Genomic DNA, 13,172 nt, shown 5'->3' with positions numbered 1-13,172 from the left:
TTGTGTGTGTGTTCGTGTGTACCTGTCTGACTGCCAAGTGGGGGCGTAATCACATGAGTTTTTGAGTGCCAGTAATAATAATACCAATATTTAAGCTGCCAGCAGCTCAATTTTCAACATCTATTAATTTTCCATGCCAAAAATTAATTTCAGTCCTCCGCCAGAATGGTAATTCTGTTCTGAACAACACAATGCACATAAAATGAATAAACTATATTTATTCATGTTTTTATATCTGACATGAGTGAAACATAGTTCGCACTTTCAGGAAACTTACAAAATGACCAATGGAATACCGGTGTTACAGTCATATTTATGCACAACTAAGTAAAAAATTGTCTTTACTGATTGACCAAGCCAAGACCAAGGGGCGTTTTCCTTCTAATCACTGTAATGATGTGGAACAATAGCCTCTTTCAGTGGTGGTCTTATCTCTTGATTTAAGTCTGAGACCGAGTCTCGTGACCGATCTTAAGATCAAGACCGATTCCGGGTAGTGTCTGTCTGTCTGTCTGTCTGTCTGTCTGTCTGTCTGTCTGTCTATCTATATCAAAGTTACTGTTTACAATAAAGCTGTCAAAGGAAGGCATGGGACACAACTGACCTGTTATGTAGGCGAGGTAGTGCTTTGTTTTTTTTAAAATCTGGTACAGAGACCCTGCATGTTCTTCTTGGCGTGTGGTTGCGTGCCAGCCACACTTTGTGCACTCAGATGAGCCGCTTCAGTGCGTCTTAATAATTCATGCCAAGTGATACAGGCAGTTTGGATTTCAAGATTTGGAAGTGTAGGCCAAAGTGGTTGAATAAATTCAGCAGTTAATAAAAGTATCAGAGCTACACATAGACTGTATTGATTATTTAAACTTGCAATCTATTGCCAGCCACATCGTCTCTGGCACAATGAGGTCTCCTGCTCATTTACAAACAGATTTATTTACAGCTACTTTCACTTGGGCTGTGGCTTAGCCTTATGCAGGGAACAAAAAATAGACCAGTAATGTAAAAGTATAAATCTCTTCTTCTTTCTGGGCCCTTAAGCAATTAGGCTAAGAAGATTTTATTGTTGCCCCTGCACCTGCTCCTGAATGGCGGCCCACCACCTCAACATGATCTCCCACTACCCCAAAAGGAATGCACACATTACTTTTATACATGGAATCGATGTTGCTTGTTTTATTTCAGTAGAACTTGAGAAATTCCCTGCAGAAGGTTGGTACAATTGACGAGTCGGACTATGCATCACTCGGCGTCAGATTACACACATGCAAACTCACCCGTGTTAACAGAATTCACACCCTCAGCTGCTTCCTAACTCTCACTCGTTTATCCTTTGTAACAAAATCTTGTTCAGATATTTTGAATTTGGTAAAAGATTGCGTTTAAAACATTTAGCTTTTGTCTTTGCAAGACGTGAATCTTGCAGAATGAACAGTGATTTCCTCTGAAAGCACCATCACCTCTTCATATTATTTACTTAATATTCCGTCCCCTCATGTTTACAGCATGTTAGCAAAGCCAGACATGCCGCTGCTTTGTCTTGTCAAGTATCTAAAATATGTCAGGGAAAACCGGCGGTGAGAGGTTACAGATGTTTTGGTCTCAGATATACTGTAGAAGTTTCCGTTGTTACCTGCAGTGGAATAAACTCTTATCATGGATAAACAAAAGTACTTAAACTGTTGCCTAGATTTGTGTTCAGATATCTTTTTTCATAACTTTATTTTTTACCATTGCTCTGGTGTAATATTAAGTATTGTAAATAATAGTCTAGAACAGTAACCACCAGCCAGTGAAAGAGTTTAAGACCATCCTGGGACACAGTACTTAGTTTAAGTTACAGAACTCTTTATTGAGGGAATAAAGAAATATTTCGAGAATGCGGCTCAGATCAGACAGAAGTGTTTAAAATATTTCTATAACAATAACTTTATTGAGCCTGCATGTCTCAGTTTATCCTCACTGTTTAAACCTCCTCCTCTTCATGTTTTTGTGTTTTCTCCTGCTGCTGGTACTGTTTACCCCTTAGTGAATGGTACATTGTAATGAGTCTTATTCTTGGTTCAGGTGTTCTCGTTGCCCAGCCACTCTCTGCTGGCCGCTGATGGATTCGATGCAACCCCGCTGGGTGGAGTTTTCCGTCCCTGTCTTTTAAACAGCAAGCGGGGGGAGACAGGCTGAAGGGAAATCAATGGCACATACATTCCCAGCAACTAAACAGGACTGAGACAGTGTCTCTCTTCCCCTCTTTTCTAAATTGACGTTTCTGCTTTCCCGTATTAGCAGAGCAGAAGAATAGATGGGTGCTGACTGAGGACAGCGTGTGGGCAGCTTTAGGTGCCGTGTGAAAGAAAATAGCAAAGATTATTATAGACTTATTGCAGACTGAATTCCCCTGGTTCCCGTCTGTGATGGCTGAAGCAGGCAGGAAGTATTTTTAGTCGTGTTTTAATGCAGGTAGGAAGAGTCTGCCAAACTGGTGATATGAAGGCGCTGCCAAGTCCCGGACCTTGATGTACATACATATTCACGAGCTGTGAGGACTTACAAGTCATTACCAAGTCCTAACTTTAATTTCACTACAGTGGAAGACTTTCTATCTCAGGGAAGTATAGTATACAGCTATTATTTTATTTTTATACCGTCATTCGTTTGAGCGATCATGACATTTTACCCAGCAGTGTCATCCCATAGACCTGGGGATGTGGTGGCTTTGCAAGTTTGACGATTCAAGGCTTGTTGCCACCAATTATTTGTCAAAAATAATCCTCAAGTGTATGATGTCAATAAATGTATTTTACTGCCCCCAAATGAGCCAGAGCCTCACCGATCTCGAAAATTGTAAATATCGAGATTCTGGGCCATGTACTGTACCAGCAATAGTCAATGAGAGACTGGGAAGCAGGCAGCTCACAATCATGGCAGCCAACATAAACAGAACTGTGCCTGAGCCAAGTGGAATATTGAATAAGAAAAGACCACCTTGTGGAATAATGGAAACAACATGCATGCCTTTATAATGTCCAAATACCACAATAGGGCTGAACAATCTTTATCATCCTCCATATTTGTTTTTCCTCTGAATTCACAATTATTCACGCAAGTGTCTGTGCAATAGGTATATCATTGTGAAATCATTTCTTGAAACAGGAGGAGAGTTGTCTCGCAGTCCGGCTGAATCGTTTAATGCGTGCGTTCAATCAACCTTTTATTAGTATGACGCCAATTCATAGCAAATGTTATCTTGAGATATTTTACAAAAAGGAGGTAATACGTGTCTGTGGTCTCCCATTTAAAAATACAATCTGTTACAATTTGAAAATTGTGTAGCCAGCATCAGCAGCATCTTAAATTAATATCTAGAAAGACAAATTAAAAACATTTTTTTTCCCCCAGTTGGTTAATCTAAAACAACTCGAGACCAATCATAGGACTCAAGGACTCTGAAGGGTAGTTTGGATTTTTTTTAAATGGGTTTACACTGGGTTCTAATAGTGTGAATAACTCAGCTCATTGTCTGTTTGGTAGGACAGCTTGAGTACCGACACAGAAGCTAAACTTTGTACTACCTTTAACAGGGCTGTAATTCAAACTTTAGACACCTAAAAAATGTCCTACAAATAAATAAAACATACTGTTACATTGTATGCTACATATTTTTATACAAGTTATTTTAGCCAAGAACAAAAAAAAAGAACAAACTCTACACGTTATCACTCTGTTACTTTCTGTTGGACGTTTGTTTTTTATATCTCTGGAGCAGGAACACCTACACTGAGTCACATACAGGTCAGCTGGCACATCAGCGCAACAACTGATGTACCGTAGTTCAGCTTTGGCTGTAAAACCGCAAACAATGATGTAACATTCTCCTGTGGAGTTGTGTTGATGTTGCTTGAGGTTACAGCAGAGGTGGTGTGAGGAGATGGAGCGTGTGTTTGTGTTGTGGTGGGGGGCATGTGTTTGTGTCAGTCAGGGAGGGACCCCTATGGGTCCCGGAGCCACCTGCTGTCACGGAGGATCCTGGCAGGCCGAGGGGAGCGCACAGTGTGTGTCTGCAGGCGCCACCGCGACTCAGAAAGGTCTAATCCAGGATGACCTTTCTGTGTGCCGGGTGTGTTGCCACTGCTGCGGCCGGCCAAACTGACAGAGCGTGGTGGGAGCTGTGCATAATGCAGCTTTGGGCGTGGTAATAACACTCCTTATGTTATCGTGTTAACACAGAGAGAGGGCAGGTATGAAGGAAGATGGAGTTGAATGTGTCTGCTGATTGAGTTTAATTGTCCAGATGAGATGCAGGGACGAAAGAAGGCAGAGTGATGGGAGGTAGTAATGTCAACCAAAATAACTCCCCTTGCTACCAGTCGGACTTGTGACAAAGCAGTAGATTGCTAGGCTAGGTAGCTAGTTCCAACCTCTAATCAACGAGACTTTTTCAGCATCGGTCTAGATTCAACGAACTGCCGGATTTTGCACTTCTGCATTGGCTTCATTTTTCAAAACTAGAGTTTGCCGATGGGTTGTCCAAACCTGAATCAGGGTGAATGGTATTCAGTCTAAACCAGAGTGGAACCAGACGAAGTTCCCAGAGCAAATAAAAAAAGACTGTAAAGATTTGTGGGGATCCCAGGATACATAAACTGTACTGTTTTATATCTTAGAGTATTCAACATAGTTCAAAAATTGTATGTTATACTTTAAATTTCAAAATCTCCATCCCTAATTACTTGTTACTTTGTCCGTCCACACCTGCTCATTATTGTCATGATTATTCTGCTGCCACAGACAGTTTCTTTTTAAAGAACAATCATCTCTCTCATCATCTCATCAGTTTGGATACCAAAATAACTGTATCTCTGTCTTTATTTTCTTCTCTATAAACCTCGCTGTACATTCTCTTTGGATGAAGCTCTTCTGCTTCTTGAGACACGCCATATGGTTCGTCAAAAATAGCATGGCAATTCAATTGTTTTAATGTACGCCATCCAAGTTTGTTATTTGCACATCATTTAGTTTTATATCCTTTGTTTTCATCACACTGCCTAAGTGGAAGATGGATAGTTTAGGTCACTGGTGAATGCTGCGTTCAGGTGATTTAGCGTCGGATAATGTTAGAGAAACACATAGAGCCTCGGGGGTTGAGTGGCCCTTTTATGTATTGTTCTCCCTTTTTGCTGACATTGTGTGAACGCAGTATAGAGCAATAGAAAATAGACCATTTCTCACAGCAGATATTTTGTTTCCTCAAAGCAGGTGTAATCAATAACATTTACATGGCTTTATTTCTGGTATGGTGTGCATATTTCAGGGCCAGGGTATAATGCCTTCTGGCCTGCTGTCATTGGCTTACGGGGATATTTAAATTGACCAGAGACTTTGTTAATTCTTTTTACACCTTTTCTTTGAAATCATGTTTGACATGAAAAGGTTTTAATAAAGTTAGAGGTGGCATAATGTGATATGTTACAATACAACAAGATATGATATGATACGATGGGGGGGCGCAGATGTTACGATAATATGTTTTGTACTTGTCCAACGATACATTATCATTCAATACAGAGATTTGTGCCTGATTTGTAAGAATAAAGATATTCTGCAAAAGCATTAAGACTATTGTATCACACAAATTAGCACGATATATGCCAATATCAATATTTTGTCTCACCCATAATTAAAGGGCATATAAATGGATTAAAGCATGAAATGGTAGAATCCAGGAAAATGTGCAGGAGTGGTAAAATAGTCCGGATTACCCTGAGAGAACCAATAGAAAACCAATGGAAAACAAAACTCTGGAGATTTGAACTACCTTGGAAACATTGTTCTTGGTACCTTGAGTTTTACATTAGAGTCTGTTGCTGTCTGTTTATGATTTAGTTTAACTCTCTTTATCTAATTAGATTATATTTTGTATCTCATTGATTTCACAAAATGTTTTTTTTTTTCCACCATTATATTTAACTTATTCAGTTTGTTCAAAATGTATAAAGGATTAAAATGGGGTTTTTTTTTGGTGCTTTTGCTGCTTAGTGATGGTCTTGCTTTTGGCTGCTGTTGCTGCTGAATGACAATGTGACTGAATTGAGGCATAGCACTCTTTTGCTTATAGCGGAGACATTTGAAATGATTTAATGCTCGCCGGATTGAGTGCTGAAAACACGTTAAGCTCCCAGTGCTGTCAGCAACATGCAACAGTGCCTTCTGCGCTTTGAAAATAATGAGAGAAAAAGCCGACGCTGAGAAAGGAGCTTCCCGATGGACGTGTAATCTCTGCCTGTACGCCGTTTCACTTCGCCGGGCTCTGTTTGGATAAACAGGTGCTTATGAGCCATGATTTTACATGCGTTGTGCGCTCTTGACTCATGCTCTTTTCATCTGTGTTACCCTGGCCTGTGGCGGCTTAATTTAGAAGCATCTACATATGAGCTGGGAGCTGTCCGAGTCCCAGAGGGAGGCCTTTGAAGCTGCGGCTGAGAGAGGTGGAGAGGTGGAGATGGCTGGCTGGGTGTGTGACATCAGAAAAAAAACCTGCATCAGGAGTCTGCGACAAGGCCAAGGTGCAATAAAGATCTGCTTAGGCAAGACTTGAGTTAGGACCAAGTAAAGATCAAAGAAAATGAGTCTTATTAGACAGCGAGACCAAATTACCAGAAAAACATAGTTAATTTATATCATAACCAGGGGCTTTCTTAAGGATGAGCCCAGAAGCACATAAACCACACTCTACATATTTCTTAACCTTTTACACATCTACAGTGTTTATTCTGTGGTAAAGTAATGGCTGGCAGCAGGACTACTTCTTTCACAAAACTGGGTCCAAAACTTGTACTGTGCATGGTGGGAAGCAGCTCACCCTGTGGCTCATTAAGCAGGGGTTGAGACTTAAGCAGGGAACACAGTCTCCCCTTCTGACATAAAGCCAGGCACGCAGCAAAAGATTTTTAATATCTTAACAGAGTTTGAAAATGTTGAAGACCTCACACATGGTAAGAAATAATCATAGATCTTACAGTTTTGTTCCTGTAGATAAGCACACGGCACTGTAAAGCTGTGCGTACGCCTTACCATCTCACTCCGATTTAGATATGATTTTTGAGTCGTACAACTAATTTTGACAACAGGCAAAATTTCTGCCAGTTTTACATCAAGGCACAACAGCTGATCACAGCTCGACAAGCTGCTAGCCACCGGTCAGATGGTTTCCTAGGATGGTCTGATATTTTGGTCGTCAGACTGCACACACCTGCATTGGGAGAGCAGAGCCACGAATCGATTCCCCCGACTCTGTGAATTGTTTTCCCAATTGTGCCTGCACAAACTGACAGACGGCGTCCAAACTCACCATGGCAACAGCAGGCATGCCAAAATTAATCTGGCTTCCCCTTCCAATAACGGAAGAAACATCGTCAGGAAATAACTGCAGACCTCCAGCTGACAGGGCAAATTTATTACGAATTAGCTGCAAGTAAACTTGTGTTTGTTGGTGATGCAGATTGTGTGTGTGAGAGAGGGTAAGCATTTTTGCCGATGTGTGTATTGTCAGCCATGCATATGAGAAATTGAAATTCAGAGATCTGATTTCAACCTTCAGCCCGGGAGAGTTTTCTATTGACAATTATGAACGTTTGTCTCGACTGAATTTGTACAGAGTGAGCTCTCGGGTCGGGCCCAACAATCAGGTCGAACAGTGTGAGAACATTTAACGTGAGTTTTGGTCGTGCGTCATAAATGATTCAGTTGGACAGTTTGTGCTCAAATTCCAACAGGACTTTTCTACAGTTGTACAGTGTATGTCGGTTTAACAGATTACGTTCAAAAGTGTTATCAGACAACACACTGAGAAAGGTTCAGAGGGACGGAAACGTTTTTTCTTTCTTCTAATAAATTGGTGACGCCTTGAAAGAGTGTGCAGGATTTTCTTTGATTCAAAGTGATGAGTTTAATGTCCTACGCACATTCTTCATGAGATAGTTGGATGTGGGAACACCTTCTTTAAAACAAGATTTCACTGGCTGAAAACTTCAAGATGTGAGCACAGAATTGAGAAACTAAGTCTTTCTATCAGGACAGCCGAGTACTGCCAGACTTTTTCAAACTGCAGGGTGAAACCTTGTCCCGATGTTTTTCAGAAAAGAAACTCTTAAGGTCTGTTACTGAGGAGCTGGTTCTTGAAGATGGAGACATTGAGACTGAAAATGAATGTCAACATGGAGGTGAAGGCTGAGCTGAGCGTGAGGAGTTTGAAGGAAGCTGCAGAGAGCACCACGCCTCGGCCTCGGCAGTCTCCTGCCTCGTTACATAACACCAGAGCCTACACCATTAGATAACCCTGCAGGTTTTATTCTACAACTTCTCTCTCTGTGCTCCTAAATGAGAAAAGTATTACTTTTTAAATGTGTGTAAATATTGAGCTTCAGACTTTAAAGTGTTAAACCTCTTCTGCTTCGAACACTCTGGCTTTTTAATTGTGTTCAAACGTATGGTTCAGAGCGTGCCGACGCCTCAGGGTGCTGCTGCTGCTCCTGTGGTTCTAAACAATCTGTTTTGTTTATTTTTAGTCCCTCTCTCAGCCAACTGTGTTTGAGGAAGTTTGTGGTATATAACAGTGTCCCCGCTTCAGGGGATCATCTCAGCTGGAGCAGGAGGCTGTGGCTCAGTTGGTAGAGTCGGTCGTACATCAACGGGAAGGTCGAGGGTTCGATCCCCAGCTTCTGCAGCAACATGTCCGATGTGTCCTTGAGCAAGACACATAGCCCCAAGTTGCTCCAGCTGCTTTGGCGGCATGTGAATGCGTATTCATAGGATTAGTTACTTCATTTCACATAGCGATCTCTGCCATCAGTGTGTGAATGGGTCGGGCTGACATGTGGTGAAAAAGCACTTTGAGTAGTCCGCCTACTGTCAACATTTTGTTGTATTAACGGTAAATGGACTGTAGTCTTCTGAGACAGCATTTCCAGCATGGCGGCTGCTGCTGCTGCTGCTGAGCCTCCAGAGCACCCTGCTGTAACAGATGGGTGACATCACCCAAGCTTCGTCCATTAATAGTTACCTTCTATAGTTAAGTTCAGACTGTGTGTGGCAGTAATGGTCATTAAATCATATTTGTCTTCATGACTGTGAGTTTCTTGCAGATATTGGGTTTCTGAGAAGGATTCTTCAAATATGTTCAATAAAGATTTGTTTACAAGATGCACTGAATTAGACATTTTACAGTAGGAAATAAACTAGTACGTGTGCTCAGGGGGCAAACTGTTCATAATTCTTGTTTCTTACAGCATCGGCAAACATTTTTACTAATAAAATGTTGAGTAGATACATAATTTGAGTGCATGATAGCCTGATGATGAAGTATTTTTAGAGCTGCCATCATGATTTGCAATATTGCTGGAGATTATTGCCAAAAAAAAAAAACACTGAACCACCTTTGACAATTGCTTCTTTTTAGATCATTTTTCTTCTCAAATTAACAGTAGATGCAATTTTACTGGTTCTCAAATACAAAGTTACTCGAGCAGTGAATTAAACAAAAAATTGAGAAAAGAACAGAGTTGAGAAAATGGAGTGAAAACAGCTGACACTATTTTCCGGTACAAGTAACAAAATAAGAACTATCATTGTCCTCATTAACACTGCAGACCTTTCACATGTATTAATACAAACTAACACTGTGTTTGTAAGCTCTGTTTAAACTGCCTTTTTCAGGTTGAATTACAGATCATAACATAACAGCAGGAATATTCATTATGATGTAAAGGTGCAACCCCAGAAATTGCAAAGTTTTACGAGTGTATTTCACATAAAAAGGGTGACAGAGTTCACTTTTATACTGTAACAAGCGGCTACAGGACGTACACATGTGATGTTATTAGATAATTTGTTCAAAAATAGTTATCTTTTGCAGAGTGGGATTTTGAACAGCACTTTAAAGACAGTGCACCATCATTACGTCTCTACATTCATATTGATTCCACAACAGTGTGTCCGAGTCTCTGAATTCACCGTACAATGTGTAGAAAAACTGCAGGTGCTCCACATACACACACACACACACACACACACACAGTCAGATTAAGCACACACACAGACAGTGTTCTCCCCCTGATGCTTCCTCTTATCCCAGCTTGCCCCCTGTACTGTAACGCCTCTGTTCCAACCTTCAATGGCAGGACTTCATCCCCCCCTTTATGACCATGTGTCATATGTGTCATTCATAGTGAAGTGGAGATGTCACAGGGACATAAATATCGAGCATTGAACAGGCAGTCTTGAATAAGGCTAGGACCATATTGAGCCATTACACTAAAGCCTTGTGTGTGTGTCTGTGTGTGTGTCTGTGTGTGTGTCTGTGTGTGCGCTTGTGTGTAAGATGGTGAGTTTTATTCTGCATACTTTCCTTGCAGCCATGTCTTAGCTGTTAAATGGCCTCATAACACATCAAGGCTGAAAGAGAAAGGTCCAACATGTCCAGTAAATCAGCTGGGTCGAGCACTGGTTCTATTTGTTGACTCTATCCTATTCAGACGCACTGACATGTAACATAAGGCAAAGACACAACAGGTTGTCGATGCTCCAGGCCTTGCTGCACACTGTCCTCTGTACTAACACTAAACCTGGATATTGACTTTTTTTTTTAACAACTCCAACCACACATTAACTTTATTCTTTTTCTCTCTCCTTCACTTCTCCTTAAACCTCCTTCCTACATTTCTCATTCTTCCATCTCCTATATCCTTGTCTCCTCTCTCCATGCTTCACCTTTTCTCACTTCTCTCGTTCTCTGTTTCTTTTTCCGACCCCTCTCCACTGCTATCACTTCTATAAACAAATCTCTCTCCATTCTACACTCCCTCCCTCCCTTCCTCCCCCTCAGGGCATCAGCAGCCTGTTCAGCTCTCTGAAGGTGGTCCGCCTGCTGCGTTTGGGCCGTGTGGCCCGGAAACTAGACCACTACCTGGAGTATGGAGCAGCTGTTTTGGTGCTGCTGGTGTGCGTGTTCGGACTGGTGGCTCACTGGCTTGCCTGCATCTGGTAAACAGTTTTTCTTTGTAAACCATCATTAAGAGCCTGTCGATTTCCTCGCAGTTTGGTGACATTAAAAATCTCCTGCTGGCTGCTGTGATTTGACTTGTTTTTCAAACTGTTCCTAATTAGTTCTGTATGCTAAATATTGTCCTCCCCATCTGTACATTACAAATCATCTGCTGCTGTTTTGTCTAATTGCAAGCGCTGTTTTTTTTTCTTTTCTTCTGTCTAACAACATTTATTTATGGCTGATAACAAATGCTTTCTGCTCCCACAAAGGAAAGCCGAACCCATTTTAATCATTCTTTTATTAACAAGCAAGACACCAATGATTGTTCTCCTACTTTAAGACTGAGTCTGAGGTCAAATTAGCAGTTTAACTTGACATAAACGTCCAAACAGAACAGCTGATTTCATCCCCCAAAGCTGCGTTAAGTTTTCATATTAAGATGAATGTGAAAAATAAATGACTGTAATAACAGAATATGAGCCTTGACAGACCTAAGTGAGTCTTATTTATGCTCCACAGTCTGTGCTTACATAAATGATTAATGGTTTTAATAACCAGATTTAAGGATCACTAAGTAGCTTGTCTCATATTCGTAAAGCAAATGAAGAGACTTTAAGTTTATATTAGACATACTGTGCATAAACAATGGAAGGATCAAGACATTTTTGGTGTTTGAGGGGGAGTTTTGTCCTCTAGTTACAAGGACGTGCGTCAGTTCTCTGCTTTAACGCGCTTTTTTTAAAGACAGGCAACCTTGCCTCCTCTTATTTATCTATTACTAATTTGTTTTGCCAATTACATTTGAATGGGAAACTAAATTGCTGCCTGTGGCGTTGGTTACACATTGCACTGACTGCTGGGAGGTTTTGACTTGTTTTGAAACATATTATTTAATTCTGGCTGTTTAGGCTGTTTCTAGTGAATGTTAATCATTTTGTCTTACACCTTTCCCCGAGGCAGCAATTTAAGGCAACATAAATAACTGTACTAAAACAGTAAATCTTAAAGCTCTTGGTATTGTTTGCTTTGGTTTGTCGTAAAAGGCATCGGTATTAATTCCAGTCTGTTTCATATTTAGCTCAAATTCCTCACAGGAGCTTTAAACTCCCGTCATTCCTACTTAACAGACTCATTCTTCTGATATTGTCCTCATTAGGTACAGTATAGGAGACTATGAGGTCATCGATGAAGCAACAAACACCATAAAGATGGACAGTTGGCTCTACCAGCTAGCTATCAACATCGGATCACCTTACCGCTACAACGCCAGCGGATCGGGCCAATGGGAGGGCGGCCCTGGGAAAGACTCTCTGTACATCACCTCTTTGTATTTCACCATGACCAGCCTGACGACCATCGGCTTTGGAAACATAGCCCCCTCTACGGACGGGGAGAAGATCTTCTCTGTGGCCATGATGATGGTGGGATGTGAGTATGAGATATGTGTTGCAGCTGTGGCTTGCTGGAGGCCAGGCTGTATCAGATGTTTTGGTTTGTTGCATTTCAGAGCGTGAAAAAGTACACTAGGTCAGTTTGATTCAGGAGATAACACTGTACTGCTGTGCAATGTTGTACACTGAGAGGAAATCAACTGAGGCTGCTACCTTTAGGGAATTCTGGTGGTGGAGTTTTTGATGATGTGTTGATGTCAGTTTGAAGCAAACTTTTGTGCTGTGTAAAAGTTTCACTACTTGCTGGTTGTATTGTGTAACCAATGTAGCTTACAGTTAAAATGTTGGTTTGTGTTGGTTGGCCCAAGAGTTTGTTTCAGTGATTGATTCATTACGCAATTTCCACTAAATGAGGTTCTAGTAATCCTTATCCACAGTGGGAGCAAAATGGTTCATTTCAGCTGCTGTCTCTTTAATGTCCCCCTTCCCACTTTCCTCCGATTGGCCAGCTACTTCTGCAGTCGAAGGGACATTTTGAGCGAGATTTCGGCTGGGCGTGTCCTGTAGCATTACTCCATCTCTTGCGGAGTCTTGCAGAGTTCATCTCATTTATAGCAGAAGGAAACTACGTCCTGGGATTATGTCAACAAATGTGTATCTTGTGTAAAAAAAAAAAAAAACGTTGCTGAGGTTTAGTATGGACATCCAACATTGTAACATTATATGTATTTAAATATGGATCAGAA

The 13,172-nt window shown here is 41.1% G+C and overlaps 1 protein-coding gene across 1 annotated transcript in view; it reads left to right on the top strand.

The window, feature by feature from the left end:
• The window catches only part of kcnh5b (potassium voltage-gated channel, subfamily H (eag-related), member 5b), a 140,540-nt gene that overhangs the window by 35,230 nt on the left and 92,138 nt on the right, over window positions 1-13,172 (top strand). The window contains exons 7-8 of the mRNA XM_020627666.3: window positions 10,874-11,031; window positions 12,192-12,463. Coding sequence (XP_020483322.1) covers window positions 10,874-11,031; window positions 12,192-12,463 — 430 coding nt within the window. The remainder of the gene's footprint in view (window positions 1-10,873; window positions 11,032-12,191; window positions 12,464-13,172) is intronic.

Source organism: Labrus bergylta, chromosome 18 (genome assembly GCF_963930695.1).
Source record: "Labrus bergylta chromosome 18, fLabBer1.1, whole genome shotgun sequence".
Lineage (NCBI taxonomy): Eukaryota > Metazoa > Chordata > Actinopteri > Labriformes > Labridae > Labrus > Labrus bergylta.
Note: the sequence above shows the minus strand (reverse complement) of the source record. Positions and strands in the feature narration are given on the sequence as shown.